Source organism: Camarhynchus parvulus, chromosome 4, assembly GCF_901933205.1.
Source record: "Camarhynchus parvulus chromosome 4, STF_HiC, whole genome shotgun sequence".
Lineage (NCBI taxonomy): Eukaryota > Metazoa > Chordata > Aves > Passeriformes > Thraupidae > Camarhynchus > Camarhynchus parvulus.
This window is the reverse complement of record NC_044574.1, coordinates 17,775,112-17,798,698: the sequence shown is the minus strand read 5'-3', so window position 1 is coordinate 17,798,698 and position 23,587 is coordinate 17,775,112. Positions and strand designations below refer to the sequence as shown.

The following is a 23,587-nucleotide window of genomic DNA, read 5'->3' as shown; positions in this document are numbered from 1 at the left end:
CTCTTCCCGTCCCCCTCTTCAGCTCTGACATTCTTTTAACCCTTTCCTGCCTTGACTCAACTCAATAACCTGACAGAAAACGAAATGCAAAAAAGTTTTGTGGTTAAATTGGTTTGTTGAACAATCAGGTAACTACAGCACGTGGAGCAAGACTGAGGGCATATATCCTAAAGGTAAAGGTAGTTGGAAAGGTAGAAGCAACAGGACTTTCTGGTTTTTGAAGCAGCTATACTATGTAGCTTTGTTCTTATATCCTTAGACCACAACAACTACAATAAAAGTAGTGACCTAATAAACTTGACATAGGTGTACTGCAGTTCAAAAAACCCCAAACCCTCACATGAAACTTGTTAAGTGACTCCTGTGGGACATATGTTTTGGATTAAGGGCTTTCCTGAGTCAATGCAAGAAAAAACATTTTCAAATATTTGGCACAGAATGGAAATTGCAGTAATTTGCATGAAAGAGTAAAGATGAAGGGGCAAGGATAAGCCTTCAAGAGACTTGTGCTCGAGGCCTTCAAGCTTTTTGAAAAGAGGTGAAGAACAGTGGAATTAGATTCACCACAGAAGCAGTCAAACTAAGAAGAAAAATCAACAGAGTGCAAGACTTGTAGGTTTCCATAGTAGCAGTTTAAACAGAGGCATAATTTAGAACCATAGTTTTGCACCTGGCATCCATAGAGAGATATCTTAGTAGGAGGGGTTTCAGCAGACATGAAAGAACAGAGCAAATAGTTCAGAAACATCAAGGGCAATTAGTATACAAACCTGTACATTAGAAAGGAATTGGACATGAAATTAAGATGAAAAGAAGTTACAAGAAATTTTTCTCTCCAGGACTTTAGGAAAATGGAAAATTACAATGGGCTGTGATCACAGACACCAGAAGCAACATTCACCATTTCCATCATCATCATCTCTAGATTATGTGACCACATGGATCATCTTACTGATACAACTGATCAAAACATGCATTGCCATAAACACAAGACAAGGTTGAGAAGTAAAACACGAGAATATTTCCTTCAGTAACACTGAAGTGCAACCTCTTGATTAGCTATGCTGAAACTGTGGTGATGCCACACCAAAATTCTGGTTGGATCAATAGTCTAAACTGGCATTTACTGCCCCCACTGCCAGAAGAGGCAGTTTTATGCCCTATCTCCATGCTGATCCGTCACCCAGCACAAGTTTTTTATGTGGCTATGCAGAGAATTGGGTCATGTTATTGATGTAGGTAAAAATTCTGGGAAGAAGGTAGCCAAAGGGAGGAACTGTTTAACCCAGCACTGTTTCTGAGGGAAAACATATCTTGGGCCATGGCTTCATTTAGTTAATACAGCTTTACAAATCCTGGTGCCAGATAAAAAATTATAAACTTCCATGATGAAAAGCACCCACGCAACGCAAATTAACAGTACTATTTGGATTTGTTTCAAACAGAGCCCAAAATGAAAGAATTTTCTGTATACTGGTGAATTTCATGTTAATTAGACCTCTCTTCTCTTGCAGTTAGTATCACTGCAGCATAAGAGCAAAAAAGCATTGTAAACTTTGCATTTTGAGTCTGACCTAATTTAGTCCAAGTGTAACAGTGGCCTCACATCTCATCCAGATCAGGTTGGTCCTGTTGAGTGACCCAGTGACACACAAACATCATATTAAAGCTCAGGGACCAGTGTCTTCTTTGCACTCTGGTCAACCATTTCAGTACTTAGAACATGTATCATCTTCATTTGTAAGAGGACACAGAGTCTAGGAGTAAAGGATGATTGTGAAATTTTAACCTTGTTCCTTTTGCTCCAATCCACAATTCCAATGGTTTGCCAGAATCTTTTGTTAGGTTACATTCAAAACTGAGTTACAGTCTGAGTGTTCAGCATTATTCAAGGACATCTTAGGTTAGAGATTTCATAAAACTCATTTTGGCAGCTGTTACTGACAATATCTAAAATGACGTTTCTGTGTAATCACAGGTAGTTTGCAGGGTGCCATTTGCCAATTCTCTTCTCAAAGGATGGGGCACTGTGAGCTCTTCGTTAGTTACCAGAACTTCCTTTGGGTTCTGCAAAATCTGTCTTAAAACTTTTAAAGTAGATCCTGCCACTTCTTGTAATTTGATTGTTAGGTAACAGTTATTTTATTATCCTCACACCTACCAGAGGCAAAGAGCATACTGAGAATTTCAGCTGTCATTGGCATAGAAGTGTTTGTGCCTGGCTGTCCTGGCTGCAGAGAAATGTGAGAACATGACCTAATTACACTCCGGAAAGTGGTTTCAAGTGTGCCATGAAAACACACATTGTAGGGAGGTAGGATTTGGTGCATGTGTGTTTGTTGGCTTTTTTTTTTTTATAGTTGAGATAAATGATATTCAAAAAACTTTTGGCTATCAAGCGGGAATAACTGGCTACCTCATCTTACAGGGTCAATTTGAGGAAAAATGTTTTAAATACTATTTACTTGGCGCTATGAATTTTGAAGCCATTCAGCACCTAGGCAGGGGATTATTTTTCCTCCATGAAGCTAGAACAGTCCTCCTTGTAAAACTAAGGAACTGGAGCAGGAGGGCAAGAGCCGTCATGGAAGCAGAAAAGAGGGAAACCAAAGGGCTTTATCGAGGAGGACAGAGCTCACGGAGAGTCAAAGCGCCGCAGCAAGCGAGGGCGCACAGGCTGCGCCCATGAGGGCACGGTCCCCACACCGGCTCCCCCGGCCCGCCGCCCCCGGCCGCGGCCCCCGCCCGGCGCCGCGCATGCGCAGGGGCACGGTGGCCACCGCGGCGGTTGCGCAGTGGGGCCGCGGCCCGGCGGGCGCGCTCGGTGCCGCGGGGTCCGGCCCCGGCGGGAGGCGGCGCTGCTGCCGCCGCGCTCGGGCCGACCCGCGCCACACAAAGGCGGCCGCGGCCGTGGCCGTCACGGCTCCCGCCTCTCCCTCGGCACCGCATGGCGGCGGCACCGCCCCGCGGGGTTAGGCCAGGGCGGACCGGAGCCCCTTCTTCCCTCCCTCCCTCCGGCCTCTCCCGGCCGGCCCGTCCGTCGCCGGGAGGAGCGGAGCAGGGTCCCGCCATGCTGCCCCCGGGCCGCCGCGCTCTCTGCCGCCCGCCGCGCCGCCGCCGCCGCCCGGCGCGGGTCGTGCCCGCCGTGCTGCTGCTGCTGGCGGTGCTGGGCGGCGGCGGTGCCGCGCTGCCCCCGGGCTGCAAGTACGACGGGCGTCCCAAGAGCGCCGGCAAAGCGGCGGCCGGCGGCCCGGCGGAGGTGAAGGTGGTTTGTAGCAACCTGGAGCTCGCACAGGTCCTGCCTCCCGAGGCGCTGCCCAACCGCACGGTCACCCTGTGAGTACCGTTCCGCGTGGGGGTGGGCAGCCTCGGCGCGACGTGGACGGGGCGGAGGGGGAATGGGAGCGCCGGTCCGAGGTAAAATGGGGTGAGCTGGGGGGGAGTGGGAGCGTAGGTGCCTCCTCTCTACTGCTGGAGAAAGCCCCGGGAGCGGATGTACTGTTCATGTTTTCCGGTAGTTTCCCGGGGTGGTCGTTTTTGAAAGGGGCGAAGTGTCCCGTAACTCGCTGGTGGGGAGGCACCGTCCCGTGGAGCTCCCCCCGTGGAACAGCATCCCCAGCTCTCCCTTCATCGCTCAGTAGGCGGGCTGTTTTTGTGCGGAGGCAATTCCTGCTCATCCATTTGAATAACAAGTTTCAAACAGGATATGCAACTTAATCCAAAGTAAAAAATATGTTGCCACTTACTTTAGACATAAGTGTGCACGTGTAAAGAGAGCCTTTGCAAGTTGTTTTCCTTCCTGGGACATAACTCTAGCAAAGAAGTCCATAGAATTGTTTGGATTGGAAGGGAGATCTCCAGATCAGCTGGTCCAATCCCTCTGGCATGGGTAAGATCACTCAGCGCTGGATCTCATCCGTGGGTGTTCCCAAAGTGGGCTGTGATCACAGCCCTTTCTTTAGAGAGGCTTATTGTGCCTGTGCTGCCATGGGAAGATTCAAGTGCAACCAAGTAGTGTGCAATAAAGTCAGTGAAAAGGAAATGAAATACGGGGTCTGGATTAAGATATTTATCTACTTAACTGGAAATCGCAGGTTTGAAAGATCTACCAGGAACCCGACATTTAAAAAGTACAGAATGTGCTGTCATGAGAACAACAGTCTGCTACTTTTGTGAGCACTGACAGCACTGACACATCAAGGAGCAGTGTTCTTCCAGAAGTCTTAGTGAGGTGTCAGCCCAGCAGATGCGTGGACCTGGACCTGTGAGAAAAGGGAAAGCAAAAAATGGGAGCTAAATAAGGCTAAAGTAGTTGTTCTTACTTGACTGTCTGCAAGGGTTCAGACAATATTTCGAAATTACTTGTGAGAAATTATTATAGATGTTCCTACTTGAAGTTTCTGAAGTAGAAAACAAGGCCAAAAGTAGAAGTGGCAGTAGTTTGATCAGCAAATCTCTTTTAGTCTTTGTTAGCCTCAAATGCTTTGCAGCTGATTACATGTTCTGAGTATGGTATTATCCATAAAAATTTTGATATAAGTGGATGTTAGTATGGTTGATATGCTGAAGTTCACTGTGGGGTTCTTTTGGTTCAAAAAACTTGAATCACAGCTATGATTGCTGTGAAAGACAAGCAGATACCAAACACAGCAGCCTTGCTGTGAGTGGATCTTTGTTCATCATTGTAGTGACAGAAGAATTTGGAAGAATGTTTCATCTTTCATCTTGATTTTCATACTCCTTCAATATCTAGAGCATATCTTCATACACTAATTAGTAGCTTTCAATTAATCAGCCTTTGAAGTTTACAACAACTTCTGAAACATTTTTCTGATTTGAACTTTTTAGTAGACATAGCAAGAAACAATGGCATTTTTCATTGTTATTTGTAGGAGATACCATAACTGTGTTGATACAATTTAATGAACATACACTTCAAAGTTTTGCTTAAATATAAAGCAAGGATTATTAAACCGATGACCTCCTTTTCCCAAACCTAGCTGTTGTGTTCAGGTTCAGAATCTTGCATGTTTGTTGACTCTTGAGATATGGCTTTCCATTCTCTTAAGAGATTTTGTTTTGTTGTGTTTGGTTTTTTTTAAATTATTATTACCAAATCCATGTTAACCTAGATTGAAAGTGTTGGTGATGTGTGGGGCTTGTCACCAAATGCCACTTCACTAACATGTTGATTAGGAGTGCCTGGATTAATTGGTACCTAATCTTTTGCCAAAAATAATGTTTTTTTTCCCCAAGCTGATACTTAAAATTGTAGCACTTGGTGAACAATTGTCTGATTAGAGTCAAACTGCCCTGAGTTATCTTGATTCTTGTGGGATTCATCTATTAAGTACTGCTTCTATTAGATCTTTTTGGATTATTGGATCACTGCAGAGATATGTAGCTGAAAATAGATCACTTTTGTGTATATCAGCTTAATTTTAATTCAGTTAATTTTCTTTTATGTTGACTCTATTTTGCACAAACCATTTTTAAATACAATGACCTATATAGCTTTATATAACTTCTTGTTTTTTGAATGAGTTGGGAATGATGCAAATGAGGTGATTATATGCATTTTGGAAATACTGATTTCTTCCTTTTCAGTGGTCAAGTTCTTAGATTTTCAGCAGATTAGCTACTGTGCCTTTAGCATTTACCATTTCTTTTTTCCCAGTGAAATACTTTTGAAGACAATAGTCTTAAGAAAGTGAGAAATAAGTGAGAAAGAGTGGAAATTAGGATAAGCGCATAGCATTTGAGGATGCTGGTCAGGTTCCTTCATTCTTGCACACCATTGTAGTTAGTGGTTAATGATGATACAAGTTGGGCAAGGTCACTTAATTTGTGTTTGCCACAAAACATGTTATTGTCCCAGTGATTTAGGTCAGTATGATGAGAATTTTCAGTTACAATTCAGAAGAAAAATCCTAATTTGATTTTAACTGGTAAGAGATAAAGTAAATTTGTTTAATGACTGAGGAAGAAAAGCAGACATGGTTGTTTCATGATTGAGGAAGAAAAGCAGACACAGGAAGAGGACTGTAAAAGTATGGAACCATGTTTATGGGAGAGTAAGCAATGTATAGGATTTCTGGCAGTACTGTAAATTGGTTTTCCTTTACAGTCCAGGTAGAACTAGCTGCTGCTTTATGGGGCACTTAGGTCAAATTCCAAGGTGAATTCAAGTTCATTTATAGCTAAGAAAGAGACTTTTTTCTTAGCATTGTATAGTAACAACTGATTTGGATGCAAATGAAGGGTGTATATACAGGCACAGCATCGATTGCTTTGACGTTGGTAGGTTAAGCAGACAGGTGAGATGCTTTTGGTTTGAATATACCAAAACAGGGTGAATGTAACTGTGGTTTGTCTGCCATGCTCTTTATTTCAGTAGGTATTGAAGCCATTGCCATGATGCACATTTAAGTGAGGAATGCCCTGTACTCTTTTAATAGAAGCCTGAGATAAAATATCTGTTGCTGTTGAGTTTCTTGGTGCAAATTCAAATGATGATGGTGGATACTTGTTTGAACTTACTGGCTGTTAGCCATTGCATTGTTTTTTAGAAGAGGATATGTAAGTCCACTGAAGACAAGCCCATGAAACTTGTTATTTGTTGCAAATATTATTTACCTATTACATGTGTTATTAGAACAGGCATCTAAATAAACCAAAGAAAAAATATATGTACTCAGTAAAGAGTGGCATTTCTGGATCTGGAGTCTTACTGCTCTGCAAACAACTTTGCTTAAGCACATATCCTCATAGGAGCATAGGAGTGTCAGTGTTTGCACTTAAAAAAATGTTAGATTTACAAGCCAGAGCATTTGCCTGGGTTAATGTTCAGAGCTTTTCAATACGTTTAACTGGGTTGCTGTTAGGAAACGTCTTAAAATGTTACAGCTTTCATCCAGCTCCTAAATAAAATCACATCAAACTACATCTATTAAAAAGCTTATGTGCATACTTACTTGGACTTTCAAATATCTATGCAATTTTTCTATTTATGACACAAATTTAAATTTCAAAAGTTTCAAAGCAAAATGTCACTGATATTGCAAGAAGCCATTTGTATCGCAGTGTGTGATTACATTGTGTCTGAATTGTGTAATGTAAATGTCCTCTGTGGAAGTTTCTCTCTTTTAAAGTACATTTCTATTTAGTAACTTGATGATACTCTTGATAGCTATTGGTTTGGGTTTGGTTTTTTTGTTTGTTTTTTGTTGGAATACTCAATTTTAGACTGCTAAAGTGCTCAGTACTAATAATTTGGGCAGTGATAACATTTTTGAAGGTACAATGTACTAATAATCCCCATTAAAAGTTAAAATTTTCTTTGACCAGTGGATACACAGGCTGTGCAAAATGCATCTAACTTATGAACACAAGGCAGTATAGAGACAGTACTTGAGAACTGTAGCCACAATGTACTAATTCACAAGTACATGTACATGCCTCTGTATCAGTGACATCTGACTCCTAAAAATCCTTAGTGTGTAATTTACTGATAGGCTCGTGTTCTATACTTCTCTCAGATTTTGTGTCTTTTACCTTGTTGAGGAGAGAACCAATTTTGTGCTTTTCTGTATGTACCTTTCCAACATGGATTCATTGCTGTGAGATTGTTATAAGATATTGAGTATGTGTAGTATTCTCTTATTATGTACACTTCTTGCAAGAAAATTCTGATGTCACAATATGAACAGTGTTTTCTTCTAAATTGCAATATTTAGTTCTATTGGAAAAATTATTTAGCTTTGGAAGACATCATGTTGCATGGCTTGTATGTGTCCACTGGGATACCCTGTCAAGATTGAATAGTGTTTTCTATTTCATGAAGTGCTGCAGTAATGACTTTAACATACATGGTGGTTTTGTAACTGGCAATAGTCTTCATGCAATCTTGTATTCAATTATTATATTGATTCATATTTCCTTTTAATAAAAAATACTCTTCTGTATAAACATTTTAAAATTATTTTATGTGCCTTTCTCAATGAGATTATTTTACTTTTGATTAAATACATGAGGTAATTAGAAATATGACTTCTGTACCACACACACAACTGTAGCAGTTGTTACAAGCCTGGGGCTCAGGTTTTGCATCAGAGCTATGTATTGGTTACTGTTGAGTTGAAAATAAGGGAGAAGGACAGAGCTAAGTTCTGCATAACTCTGGAGAGCAAATTTAAGTTTTTGTAGTGGAACTTTTTTTTTGTTAATTCTCAGAGCTACCATATTAATGTAAAATTGCCCAATATGTTTCTTCCTAAGTAGATACCCATTTAAGCAATACTCTTCATGTGTTCATTAGCACTTCAATTATCCCTAAAGTGACTGTTAAATGTTGAATATGGTATGCTGTTTCTAGCCTCAGGAAGACAGATTTGAATCTTCATAATTAATACTTTTTTATTTTATTGTCTTTTTTTCATCAGTAGTATTCCTGGGTTTGCTTCAGAACTGCAAAATACTGAAATTTTTGTTTTTATTTAATACCAAGAGTAAAAGAATGATTCTAGAATTTATGCTGCAGTGATTAAGATCGAATAACTTCTTATGTCTCTATGCTTGCAGTTTGCTCATGTTTCAGAGGTTATTTTTGTAATTTAAAACAACTATGGAGCTGCAAGTTTAGATTTTTCAGAATTTAATGGTTCCCATATGTACTTTGCATGGGCCAGATATGTTGCAGGTTCATGGATTTGTCATTACTGCCTTATATAGTCTGTCTGCACCATTACAGTCTATAATTTTTGAATCTGTTCAGTGTAAATGCATTTTTTGTACTACTAGTTAATCCATGAAGATTAAAAACAACTGAGCATTTCTTTTCATCAGTGATAATAAACTGTTTAAGAACATCAGTCAAATAAAGTATGTTTTTGTGAGTTTTTCTTTCTGTAGTTAGATAAATAATGAATTTTAAATATATTTTTTAAAATCACATAATCTATTAAATGGCTCTATTCTTTACCTAGTAAATAGCTGAGAATTTAATTTTCCCCTTGTATTTACTGTTTGGGTGATTAGCAGTGAAAACTGCAATGCCTTGTTGCCCTAGAGTGCTTGAGATCATATCCCATACTAATTACTGTTTACTGGATCACTGTGATGTGGCTGATATGTGTGCACTGCTGCAGGGCATGTCCAGTGGTGGGGACAGCGCTGTCTCACGGATCTCCAGGCTGCCCTGGGGCCAGGCAGATGCCAGGGCACTGCCGTGCAGAGCTTTTGGGTCCCCAGGGAGCAGACTGCCTGCTTTGGTTGTGTGTGTGATCCAGGCTGGTCAGCCACGTTTGGCTGGGCTGCAGAGCTTTCATTTCTGGAGTAGGAACTTGGCCTTTTGGGTAAGACAGACCAAAAGCTTTTTGGGGAGAGGGAAGAAACCCAAACATAATAGATGCAGACTGATTAAAGATGTTTAAGAAATAGGGAGCTTAATTCCACAGTTCTTTCTGCACTGGGCAGTGTGTTCTAGGATTCATCCAGACTCCAGGTGGCTGAGGACTGTGCTGTCTTCAGGTGTTTTGTGTAAAAGTACAGTCTGTGCCCTCTGCTACGTCACCTCAATCTAGGGAAAGAAGGTGCTTTGAGGAAGGGGGAGGGAGGTTAGAGTCTAGAGTGAATAAACACAGAAAGATTGGATTAAGAGGTGGAGGCTATTGCTGGGAGTTGGGATGGAAGTGTGGGTTTCCTTGAATGGATATGTCAATTATGGAGGTGGGAAACTGGAAAACTTAAGAGGGAATGAAGGCAGAGCAAATAAGGTACTGAAGGCTGAATGTAAACTGGCTTGATGTGAGATCAGCAACATTCTTGGAAATTCAGTAGCTACCCTTGAAATCACTAGACATGGTTGGGATCTCTATGCCAGTAAGAAGAGATGGGTCATATGAGGAATGGTAGTGATATAACACAGGCCAGGAAAGTGCTTCTGGTGCTGTCCACATGATGTGCTGTTTCCACCTGAGCTGTTTCTGTCAGATACAAGAGCTCCTTATTAGCTTTCCAGTGTTGTTATAGAGTATGTTTTACCTTGAAACTGAGTATCAGGCAGAGTTTTTGCAAGTTATGCTTAGGTTTCTAAAAGTGTCCTGTCAGACATTCCGGACAACTTATTCCAATACTTGGACTGTTGTTTCAGGATAACAACCTTTGGTGTTAACAGGAATTTTAAGCAATTCTCTTAATTTGTGTGCTGATTGACTCATTGGTGCTTCTATGGGTTGCAGTGACCTGACTTATGGCTGTGTGGTGCAGATCCCCTTCAACCCTCTCTTCCTGCTTCTGACACAGGGATGATGAGATGCAAGGGCTGAGGAGAGATCTCCCCCTGTATGGCGAATGTTGCATCAGCATCCAGCTGTCGGTAAAACCGTAGCCTCAACTGGAGCCGGTGTGTTCATGCCTTCGCCTCCCAGTCTGTTGCTGTGTGGATGTTTGTGGGTTTTTCCCCTCCCCTCCCTGGCTGCAGTACTAGCATTTGTCTGGCTCCATGCCTAGCCAGTTCAGGGAGCTAAGCAATCCAAAAACTGTTTACTTCTGTAGGATTAGGATATAAATTTTTGTAAATGTATCTTTGTGTGCCAGCAGCTGACAGGAAGTGCTTGTTAACGTGTCTAGACAAAGCACTTTCATAGAGAGCAGGTACACCTGGTAGGAAATGTGAATACCTGTGAGATTGGGTGTGACAGTCTATGTTCTAATTAGTACTACTGTGATATGACACAGAGAATTTTTTAATTTATTTGCCATAGCAGGTAAAGTTGAAAGTGGCTGGCAAGGTATCCATGTGTGGATACCTTGTTTTGTGTGAAGAAAGTTATTCTTGCATGTAAAGATGGATTTTTTGGGGGTCAGGTGAACTTGCACTGAACTGCAAATCAGTGGTAATCCTAAAAATTATACAGCTGGTGGCTAAGAGGGAAAATCAGGAGGGAGCAGAAGTTAGTAAACCAAGACAGTTATTACAGAAAAAGTTGATCATGATATCTTAAAATAATGCAGGTGCTACAGATCTTCTAACCAGTGGGGAGAGAACTTGGAGGAAGCTTTCTAGAATGAAGTGGTCACAAGGGTTAGACTTACAGTGCTTTCTGTTTGCTTTAGAAATGGCAACACAGAGTTAATGTTGGAAGAAATAGGGTGTAGCTGTGTCCTCTGAGTTTTCTCCATGGTAGGCTTTTGAACCTGACATAAGTACAAGAAAGAAAGCAAAATTTGGTTGGTAATCTTGTAATTTCACAAGAATTTATTTTGAAATTAGTATGATTTTCAACAATGCTGCTGCTCATTCTTGCATTCTATTTTGCCTCTCTGTTCTGTCCTTTTCTAAGATTATTTTTATTTGGTACTATTATTAGAAAACTTGCTGTGTTACTCCAGTGATTGGCAGTGTTTTTCACTAGAAATAATTTCTGTCCTTAAGAACAGTTTGTTTTTAATGAAAGCAATAAATAAAGCATGTTGCTGCATACTGAATATCAAGAAAAAATTCTTTAATGGCACTGCATAGTGAGCATTGCTGCTTGAACAATCCAGGGATTGTGTAGGAAAAAAAAAGGATTCCTCATTAGATGATATAAATTTAGCACATTACCAGTTAAAAATGGAGCAGTATAAGTAGACACAGTTTTAATTCTGCAATTTCATTACTTCTGAGAGGTTTAGTTTACAATTTTAATATAGTTTAGTATGCATAATCATGAAATAGTGCAGGAAATCTTTTATCTGTTGCAAACTTCTATTTTGCAAATGTTTCATTGCTAAGCTTCCTTAATTATAATGGTTTTGTTGAATTGGAAAATGCTGTCTCCTTTTGTTAGAGTTTTGGAATTATTAATAGGTCTTTCTCTGTATAAAGCTTACGGAGTGCTTTCATTTCAGTTACTTTTAAGCAAGTACTGTTTGTGTTCTGCTCAGTCTAGGTTTCGAGGTTTCTTTTGCTTTGATACCAGTAACTCACTAGAAGGCAAAATACTAACTGTTGCAAAATACTGGGTTTATATCCTTGTTAAACCACAGTTTCTATAAGATAGCCTTTGAGAAATGTGTTTCTTTTTCCATGTTCACAACTTTCAGCAGAAAGCATTTTTCTTGGTTATTTGCAGATGGTTATTTTAATCTGGCTCTTGCTGGTGGCCACTTTCCCAGTTCTTAGAGTATGCAGTCACCATGAATTGATCTGATTTATTATCTGTTTCCTGGCTCTCCGTTTGGGTATTTTAAAATGTGTTTTGGAAGCTATTTCCGTGTTCAGCTAACAGTTACACTTCATACAGGCTTCTTGGTGGCCATTTGGACTATTTGGTAATAGTGTTAATGGATGTGTGTGGCTTTAATAATATTCTTTGGATTAGGATTCATTTGTGATGTTAGGAGATGCATTCTAAATTACTGCCTAATTCACTTCTGTCTTAGTGATAGTTGTTTTATAGGTGACAAGCCAAAATGGTTTCACAGAATAAAACTTTATCTACTCAGTGCATTCTAGTGGTAGAAATGGATCCAACCATGATTTTATTCTGCCTCTGTATGAGAAAGGAAAGTTAGGACATCATCTTTGGTATCTATTGCTAAAATTCCTCATAGTACAAAGAACAGACTTTGGGTTTGACTGCATTTATGTTTTGCATGCTGAGCATCTACTGCTAAAGGTCTCGCCAAGAAGTTAATAGTCATAGTTGAGTTTCTTTGTGGTTTTTTCAAAATTGTCTGCCAGTTTGTGGAGCAAAATGGAAAATGGGCTTTTGATCCAAGCTATATTCAGCAAAGAAACATTTCAGCAATGTTCTTGGAATAGGTGAAAAGCTGGGGAGAGTTGAGGGGGTTTGAGGGGTTTTTTTATTCTTGAGGTACATTGTTTCAGATTGCCTCTTGGTCTCTCAGATCTTCTGCTCAGAGGAAGAGGGAAATGCTTTCTTGTAACGTGACTTGAGATGTCCATAATTCTTTCTAGAACCTACTTTTCAGCTGCTTGTTCTTCCAGGTTTTTTTAGTGTTAATTCCCATGGCCATGTTTTTTTAACACAGGAACTATCATTGTCTGTGATAGTTTCACATTTTATTTTCTGATATATAAGTGTTGGACAAAATGTGTTTATTCCAATCAGGCATTGATTATTTAAAAGAAAAGAAAACAAAAATTTCACGTGGAGCTCATAGGAAATATGGAGCAACCATGACACTGGGCTGTGGAAACCCCTTTGTGAATCTTCAGTGACATCATTTATGTTTCAAAGTCATTTGTTAAAGAGTTGAATAAGATGGAGATGAGGGCAGCTCTCATCTCAATGATTGCTCTCTACTGTTTTCTCTTTAGACTTCTTAATGATGGAAAAGTTAGCATATTTTCAGAATTACTTGCCTCTTTGGAAAAATTATGGTCTTAAACTAGTAACTTAGAATTATTATTGATCACAAATAATATCCTGTGCCTAAGTGGTACATAATAGTCCATCATTTCAGTGTACATTAATGCACAGAAACTGGAATTGACTATAAAACATCTACTTTGAGGTGCATGCTTTATTGCATTTTGTCTTCTTGTGCCACATCTCTTAATACTTCAAATAATGTATAGACTATATATTAATAGCAAGTTTTAAACTACATTTTTTTAAGATTACACAACATTTTTGGGTGATGAAGTGTTTTAAGTTATATGGAGTGTTGTAAAATCTATCATTTATTGTACTAAACCTTTATGGTTGAACAACTAACAGCCTCTGCAGAGAAAATACTTAATCAGTCTGACTGTAATTTGTAAATCACACTCAAGAGAGAAATTTACCTTGTACCCAGATATTCAAAGGCATCTACATTAGACCTGTTATTTTATAGGCAATGTCAGAAAACTTTTTTTTCTTACAGTTTCTTACAGAACTGTTATTTTTATTTAGCTTAAATTTATAGTCAGTTATAGCTACTTTTGAAGTGGCTCCAGCTCCATTTTGAACAACTTATTTTTCTGGAAAAAAACCCAGGTGTATCAATAAATCTTTAGATGAAGTAAATTGTAACTGAGATACAATTTAATTTCTGTGCTACCAAGGATTGTAATTTGCTTGCTTGTGTTGACTTAGATCAATGTTTGCTTGTGAACATCATGGGTTTTTTTCCTTAATTTCTTCTGGAGTGTGGAATTGGTATGCATTTTTTTTTCTTGCTGGTGCTGTTATGCCTTATGTTCAGTTTGCATTAACTGTTAATGATTTTTATAAGCTCCTTTATTTACTTCTTTATATATTATTACTATTTTTCTTCATGCATACACTTCTGAAACCAGGAAGGATGTTGAAGTAGAGGTGTACTTTATTTGGTTTTCTGGTGAATGTACCCAGTACCTGCCATTTTTACAAATAATACTTATTATTTAGGTTGAAGCCTTTTTCTTTTTGAGTAGAAGGGGAAGTAGTTTCAAAGACTTTAGGATGTGTAATTTTAATGCTTCAGGTTAAATTTTACTAGTTTTGTGGGCATTCTAATTTGTAGATGATGATTATTATTATTACTACCAAACTTGCACTCTTGCAAATGTATATAGTGGTTTTGTGGTAAAAGTTGGGCCATTCTTGATGGAAAGAGTCGTTGCAATACACGTACACTTTTTAACAGTACTTGTGCTTCCTTGGTTTCTATGTGTGTTTTTGAAAACCAGCACTGGTTCTTTTGTTCGTCTAGTTTATGTCAGCTGCAGGTAAGGGAAAATTTTCCTTATTTCCTTCATGTGAGGTAGCTTAATGTATTGGACTACAGAACTATGTTTTCACATTTCACAAATGCAAATGGTCTTCACTGACTCTCCAGTAGATGTTACAGGCATTGTAGCAATACAATAGCAATTTTTCAGTATACTTTTAAGTATTTTTCCCCTTCTTCCTTTCCACCATTCCTGTGATCAGTCTTCACCTGGTATTATCTGACTGTGTAGGATATTAGGTTGATCACACTTGTGTAGTTGACACATAAATCAGTCTCCTGGGAGTTGCCCTGGATAAATGTGTACTTTAACATTTGCAGCTTGTGGAGCAATGGGCACCAGGGATGGGTTGACATGAGCTGCAGAAATACATGGTATGATTGGAAGGTGAGAAGCAATGGAATCTCCTCATTTTAGCATTAGAACATGTTACTTTTGTTGAAAGATTTAAGGTTAACTTTAGGAATTTTCAAACCTTCTTACAATCAGGCTGGAAATGAAAGGATTTTCAAACAGTTTGACAGCTGTCTTGACTTTGTGTATGTGAGATGAGAGAGAGAAATTGAGTCAGAGCCAGAATTTTTGACAAAAAATGCCAGCTCTCTGTCTAAACTATAGAGACATAAGGTAATCTTTGAGAAACCTGGAGAAGAAAAATACATAATGTACAGTTGTGTCAAAATGGTGCTGTTTTCATAGATTGCTATATCTGTATTTTAGTTTTATCTTATTCATTGTGTTTTGAAGTATTAATCCTTGTAATTACATAGTAAATTTTATGCACTGGAGGAAAGAGGGGGATGTGTGTGTGTTTGGTTTATGGCTGTTTTAAAGGACATCTGAAAGATGTAGTGGACTGGAGAGAAATCTCATAGTGTGGCACCTTTAAGTGCAGAAGTAGTAATTGGTGTCAGTGAAAAACTGTGGGGACATGTTGGATATGAAGGATGCATTTGATAGAGGATCTGTCTGAAATTGAAGTGACTGTAGCAGAAGTTGTGGAACAATCTGACAGTGAATAAATTTCCAGGACAAGATGGTGTGACTGAAGAGCTTTTAGAAGAACTGGGGAATGACATTTCTGAAGTCTTGCTTAGAATGAACATGATTTTTGAGGGCTGGAGGATAGCGAATGCTCATTTTTAGAAGTGCATCACCATTTGCATGGTTCCAAGTCTGATGTTTGTGGTGAAAAATCAGTAGAACTTGTAATAAATATATTGGACACCTGGATAAAGATAAAGGTACCATGGAATATTTACATCTTCTGTAATGAGAAGCTCTTCCTCACAGTCCTTTGGAGTTCTTCGGTCAGCAAAATATTTACAAGGTTGATCCAGCTGTTATAATGAAACATGCTTTTCTAAAAGGTGTGTCTGTCCCTTGCCAAAGGCATTTGATGAAAAAAGTACGTCAGTCTTAAATGGAGGATCATCAGATGAGCAGCTGACTTGCTAAAGGGTAAGAAGAGGGTGTGGAAGTAAATCCTTCTCAGTGGAGTGGAGTCATAGAGACCTGTAATGCACAACTTATTTCCTAATGGCCTGTAAAACAGTGTGAGTAAGGGGTTGACATAGTTGGGTGAGTTGATTGATGTAATAAGGATGAGGATAAAGTGAAGAATTTTGGAAGAAGTTTGTGAAAGTAATTGGGCAATAAAATGGCGGCAGCAGCACACTGTAAAAAATTGAAAAATTTACAGGGGACAAAACCACTGCTGTCTTATATAAGATGATGGGCATTGAGCTGACTAGAAATCTTAGATTCTTAGCATAAGTGATAAAGGCCGATTATGTGTTAAGAATTGCTAGGGAAATTGTAGGAAACAATGTCATTATTCCAGTATGTAGATTTGTGACTTGTCTGTGTATTATGTACTGTTTCAGGTCTGGTGGTCTTACCTCACAATTTTTTTAGTGTAGTAAAGCTGGAAAGAACTCAGAAATTATTAAAGTGGCACAAATGGCTTTTGTGTAAAGAATAATTAAGTAAAACATGGATTTTACAAATGGAAAAAAGACATCTAGTTTTGTACATAATTGCACATAGTAAAAAGAGGGTAAGTGGATTGATTGCAGTGTGTTTCACTTTTTAGAAGTGGGGAACATTAAATAAAGCTGGCAGGAGGTGTTTTCAGAACAAGTGAAATGAAGCATTTTTTATGGATTGGAGAGTTGTACTGTGAACCCTTTTGTAAGGGGTATTGCAGATGCCAAAATTTGACATGATTCAAAAGGAAAACAGTTTTGGTTTTGGTTTGGTTTGGTTTTTTTTGTCCAACAGAGAGCTATGTGGTTGTATAGAAAGCAGGTAAATATTTCCTAAGTAAGGAAATATCAGGCATACAAAGAATTTCCTACCTTAAGGATAATTAGCATCTGCTGTGGTGTGTGCAGATGGCAGTGATTGGAGGATAGGGTGCTTGGCAAGATAGACCTGATCCACTTATTTCAAAAGAAGAAGGAATTTGTGGTTGGGTTGTCTTTTAAGAGAAGAAAGGATAGATGAGTGCTTGCTGAGCTTATTTGCAGATGTTTTAAAAAGATTGCATTGAGGAATGGGATGAAATGTGTGAAGGATGGCTGGGAAAGGTAGTGCAGTCTGGGAGAAGTTTATGTGTGTGTGTGTGGCTAAAAAGGGGAGCAGAGGAGGTGGGAAGCAGGCAAGGTGCTGCTTGGTTTGGAAGACCAAAATGGGTACAGAAGACAAGAATGTTGAATGTACTGATTTGTTCTTCAGTACTTAATTTGTACTACACCATGTCTGGGTCTTATTAGGATAATCCTAGATGGGTGTACTTCCTTTCAGATGTTATATATGTAAGCTTGCATGGTACTTAAAACAGATGACATACAAAACCTTCTTTTTCTCCTTTGTAATATTTAAGCAGTGCTGTTGTATACACCTCAAGAAAATGAGCTAGGCAGTTTGTACAGGCTGTTAAACAAAAAGAGTTACAAAAGAAGTGTAAGCTATAGCAAAATAGTTACTAAAATTACAATACATTGTTCTTAATTGTTTTTTTTTACAGGATTTTGAGTAACAATAAAATAACAGAGTTGAAGAATGGTTCCTTCTCTGGATTACACCTTCTTGAAAGATTGTAAGTACTTATTGAAAAGCTATTTTCACTTTAAAAATAAGGTGATATACTGTTTGTTTCATTAATAATTTTGAGAACAGAATGTCTTAAATAAGAGATCTGTTCTTTATTTTGATGTATTTTTTTGTGATTGAAGAGTTAATATAGTGTTCTCTTAATATGAATGAATTAATTATTCAACAGTATAAATAACATAACAGCAAAAAAAGAATAATCTCACCTGCAGGTGAGAGGGCAGTTTCAGTGGGAATTTTACTGGAATGCTATGATGGCTGGATTTACTTTGTTGGTTGTTTCATTATGCAAACACTGTGTTGTAAAGAAAAGACTTGTTTAATTTCTTAAGTGTCAAACCGTTTATTGAACAGTTGCAAAGTATATTTGCAGGAGAAGCATATGTATTAGACCCCCTAGGAGAGACTGGATTTATTAAAGATTTGTTGTTGACATTTATTTTGAGCGTTTTACTGCTTACTTCACAGCTTTGGTATATGCCAAAGGTACAGGGGGATGGGAGTGAGTCTGATGGGAGTAACTTCTTGGATATCTTTTGCTTCCTGATTTCACTTTCCTTACAGATGATACATTGCCTACGAGATAAGAAGCAGCATTGTAGCTTCTCTTACAGTCAGCCTTTTTCCAGCTGGTGGAAGGTCAGGATTGGCAGGTTGATCTACCTGGGAGCAAACATAAACTTTAGAGATAAGGATTTTTCTAGGCCATTTGACTGGGAAAGTAGCCAGCTTCATAATCATCTCACAGCATCTAGGAAGAGTTCCAAACAGCTTTTGGCTTCAGGGAATTAAAAGTGTTTTATTCTTCCTCTAAAACTCGAAAGCTCCAATCCCAGTCACCTGACCTAAATAAATTCAAACACTTCTACCATTCCCTCTCCCAAGTACCAGAAGAAAGCATCTTTTCACTGACAGATGAACTTTATTGTAGAAGTAAGTTGCTGTGCCAAAGAAGCAAGGTTATCAGCACTGATGGCATTTGATTAGGTAATAAAGGCATCTGCTGATGGTTGTTATTTGTTGAAACTCATTACAATTTTCAGACAGGAAATACTTGAAACTCTAGTTAGTTTGAGATAATGATTTAAGTTTTCTTCATGAATCCAAATCCTAATTTTCTTTACAATCATAAGAATGCAGCTTTCTTCCATTTAACTCCTGTCATTTGTAAGGTTTTTTTAGGTTATTTTAATATCTTCTTTCATTAAAAGGAAAAGAAAGCAGCAAGGGTGGCAGCAAGTTTTGAGCATTTAAAGTGACCTGGGATAGCAGTGTTTTAGAGGGTGTGGTAGTTTCATCAGAATGAGAACATTCTTTATTCTGCACTATTGTAGGAGTTAATGCATCAACAAAAGATTAATAATGGCCAGGTGTCTTCATTATAGGTGGAGGGATAACAAGTGTGCTACACTAATTATAAATGATAATATTTTCTTTTTTTTTTTTCCTTTTGTACATGCAAGACTTGTTTAAAAGACATAGATATTTAGCCACAGTAAAAATGTCTTTAAATGTTTTATGACCTTGGACAGAAACTACTATTGTAATTAAAATAGTTTTTGAGACTTAAATAGACAATAGTAAAAGGAAAAACAGTTGAAAGTCACAGTAACTATTTTAGACATTCTCATTATGTTAAATAGTTTCAAATTATTTTCCTGATGTTCATTGTGATAACTTGCATGCCTTGAAAATTGCATTTTTTGACATTTTTTTTATTTTGTCTTACTACTTATACTTTCCCTTGTTTCCTTATGAGTGTTTTGTGCATTGTAGATAAGTTCCTTTCCCCACATTCAATTTAAGAGATGAAATGGAGATAACAGAAATAAATTCTCAGTATTTAAATAGTTAATTCAGACAGTATGATTGTCACGTTACTGCTTAGTAGGGGAGAGATTCTGTATGCATTTCATGTTTCTTTGTTCATTCCTTGTGATGTTACACTTGATAGGAAAAACATTTGCCATTTCACTGTAGTGGTTTTCAGGTAGAGATTGTAGATGTGTTGATATGAGCCAACAGTGAGCCCTGGTGGCCAAGAAGGCCAAGGGCATCCTGACCTGGATCAGGAACAGTGTGGCCAGCAGGAGCAGGGAGGTCATTCTTCCCCTTTGCTTGGCATTGGTGAGGCCACATCTTGACTGTGTCCAGTTCTGACCCCTCAGTTTGGGAAGGACGTTGGGACGCTTGAGCACATCCAGAGGAGGCAACGAGGCTGGAGAGGGGCTTGGAACACAAACCCTGTGAGGAACGACTGGGGGGATCTGGGGGTGTTTAGCCTGGAGAAAAGGAGACTCAGGGGTGCCCTTACCACTCTCTACAGCTCCCTGAAAGGTGGCTGTAAGCCAGGTGGGGTTGGTCTCTTTCTCCGAGCAGCAACTGACAGAACGAGAGGACACAGTCTCAAGCTGTGCCAAGGGAAGTTTAGGTTGGATATTAGGAAAAAGTGTTTCATGGAAAGAGTGATAAAGTATTGGAATGGTCTGCCCAGGGAGGTGGTGGAGTCACCATCCCTGCATGTGTTTAAAGAAAGACTGGATGTGGCACTTGGTGCCATGGTTTAGTTGAGGTGTTGGGGCTGGGTTGGACTTGATGATCTTGAAGGTCTCTTCCAACCTAGTTATTCTGTGATATATTTAAATAAAGCCTTTAGAACAATAAATCGGAGGAATATGTCAGGCACATCTATCTGCATAATAATTGATTGAATTTTATCAATACTGACAGCTTTATAATTCATCTGTTAACATACTAACCTTTTTTCTCCTGTTCAGTTCTTGAAAATTTTAATGAAAATGTGGATATTTTTAAATAGTTTCTGTTATTGTATTAATTTTTCTAGTAAATTTGGTGACATGGTATTTGTAGCTGGCAACTTGTTACACTTCAGGTTATCATTTTACTCAAACATGTTATCACTTGACCTCATCAACATCAGATAATTCTGTGTGTTACTATTGAAAGGGATAAGTTTTGGGGCATACAAGCAACAAATGAAACAATGAGCAAGTGCATTAAAAATGGTGGCCCCAGGTAGACATAATAAGTCATAGTTTTAATAAATAATAATATTTACAGATGTGTTAATTTATGATAATGTGAATTTGCTAATGCATTACTTTGTAAAGAGGGTGATAAATTTACCAAAATAGAAGTTTAATTTTACTGGAAAGTGAAATGTATGTTAATTAGGGTAGAAAATGGCTGTGCTATGTCTACATCTATCCTGTATGCAAATAAGAGTAACCAGGTCAAAAATTTTAATAAATGTCTTAAGTGGTAATAAAAGTATCTGTACATAAAGATGCTAAGTATTTTAATCTCCATTTTGTTTTCATATTAATTTGAAATTCAACAAAGGCAGCTGCAAAGGATCCTGCCCAGGGGAAGAGTAGCTCCAAGCACTAGCACAGGCTGGCAGTGACCTGCTGCAAAGCAGCTCTATAGAGAAAGACCTGGGGCTCCTGGTTGAGAGCAACATGTCCATGAGCCAGCAGTGTCCTTGTGGCCAGGAGGGCCAGTGGTACCCTGGGGTGCATTAGGGAGAGCATTGCCAACAGGTTGAGGGAGGTGATCCTGCCCCTCTGCTCAGCCCTAGTGGAGCTCATCTGGAGTTCTGTGTCCAGTTCTGGGCTCCTCAGTACAAGAGAGACACGGAGCTCCTGGAACAGGCCCAGAGGAGGGGGACAAAGATGCTGAAGGGCCTGGAACATGTTTTGCTCTGTTATGAGGACAGACTGAGGGAGCTGGGCCTGTTCAGCCTCGAGAAGACACAACTGGGAGGGGAGCTCATCAATGTCTGTCAGCACCTGAAGGGAGGGTGGCAGGAGGAAGGAACCAGGCTCTGCTCAGTGGTGCCAAGCAACAGAACAAGAGGCAGCAGTCAGAAACTGATGCACAGAAGTTCCACCTGAACACGAGGAAGAACGCTTCTTTACTGTGCACGTGACAGGAGATAGAAAAGCTCTCCCTGGAGTCTCCCACGCTGGAGATACTCAAGAACCATCTGGATGCAATCCTGTTCAGTGTGCTCTGGGATGACTGCATGTGGCAAGGAGGTTGGATCAAATGACCCACTGTAGTCCCTTTCAACCTGACCCATTGGATGGTACTGGAAAATGTAAAAATTCAGTCATAAGCATTTGTTTGATTTGCCCACAAAAAATGTACACCACAGAGAGCCAATGAAAGGATAGGCTGACTTTGTAATGTGTGTAATGTATCACTATTACTATTACAGAAATTACAATTTCTGTAATTTCTCACCTCATGCTCTTCCTTCATTTTCCTCTTGAAAAAGGATTTCATATAGGAAGAGTCCATGGTAGCTAATATGTTTCCTGTCTAACATTTACTTTCAAGTAGTGTTAAGGAAGAAAAGATAATTTATCCAGTGGTAGGTAAGAAAACTTAATAATGTATACATGTCACTTGTGTGTGTAGGCATAGTTTGTGACTGCAGGATGCTTTATTAATAATTAAGACAGTCTTCATTGTGCTGAGGCAGAAAGCAGTACATTTTTAATTATGTATACATGCACTTTTAAATCATAGGTAACTGGCTGCTGAAATGTTTCATTACAAAGTGTAATAAAATTAAAAGGGTTTTTTGCATAGCAAACCATATTTAAATGTAAGTAATCTTTCACTGAGGTACTTTTTACATCTCAACAAGAACATAAGGTGTAAAAAAATTTTTGTTGCTGAGTTGCTATTTGTCCAGTTATTTATGGCTTTGATAAAGGGCTGTTCCAGTTTGACAGAACAGTATCTTCTGTCATGAGAGTGGTTAAACAGAGAGTTGTGTGATGGTGAAATTTGCATCCTGTGAGGTATTCAAGCCTTTATTGGATGTAACAGTGGAGCAGTTGATCTGATTTAGTTGTAATTTGAGGCAGAATTTGGAGTACTTGACTGACCTCAAAACAGCCCTTGAAGCCTGTTTTTCTACTATCTTAACATCTGTTAGTGGCCTTCACTGATGGATATGGGGAACCCCTTATTTACAGTGTTATTTAGATTTAGGAGAAAATTACTAGATTCTCAGCGTAAGATTGCTCTACTGCCTGGCTTGTGATTTGTGTTGTTATGGGAGTGGGGGTTTTTAGTAGGTTTTTTGGTGGCTTGGTTGGATTTTGGGGGGAGGGGGCATGGTTTTTTTTTGTTTGGGGTTTTTTTGTTTGGGGTTTTTGGTTTGTTTTCCTTGTTTTGTTTTCTAGAAGGATTCTTGATGGTGGATGATAAAGTTTGTATAATATAAACGATGTTACCGTACCTCAAATCCTTTTTTGCATTTCTTTTGGAGAGATTTCCTTCCATTTGGACTAATATGTATCTGTAGATATATTTTGTTGGTTGAGCCTTGCCAAAGAAAAATCAACATCTGAAATGCTTAATTTCCTCTTGCTAAAGCTAAAATGTAGTTTGTATAAATGTGTTCATTGGTGTTAAAACCAGCAAAAACATTAAAGCCGAACACAACTTTCTAGTAAGGTTGTCTCCCCCACCTTCCTTTTATGCGAGGAATACAAGTCTGTTGGTTTAACCACCGCTGTAATTTCTTCATTTAAAGACTATCCTACATGCTGCAATCCTGGTAGTTGTACCAGCCTATGTTACCTTAACATCTCTCACTGTTTCTGAGGAGCTGCAAGACATGTCAGCACTGTTAATTTTGAGATCTTTTGGCATCTCTTTTGTTTCACAGATTTCCTCTGCAAATACTTTTTGGTAGATTGATATACAGCTAGTGCCTACCCA

The 23,587-nt window shown here is 38.9% G+C and overlaps 1 protein-coding gene across 1 annotated transcript in view; it reads left to right on the top strand.

Moving 5' to 3' along the window:
* The first annotated feature begins 2,848 nt into the window (after positions 1–2,848).
* The window catches only part of ADGRA3 (adhesion G protein-coupled receptor A3), a 55,318-nt gene continuing 34,579 nt past the window's right edge, over positions 2,849–23,587 (top strand). Inside the window, exons 1-2 of the mRNA XM_030946889.1 lie at positions 2,849–3,336; positions 17,739–17,810. Of these exons, the coding sequence (XP_030802749.1) occupies positions 2,948–3,336; positions 17,739–17,810 (461 nt within the window). The 5' untranslated portion in view covers positions 2,849–2,947. The remainder of the gene's footprint in view (positions 3,337–17,738; positions 17,811–23,587) is intronic.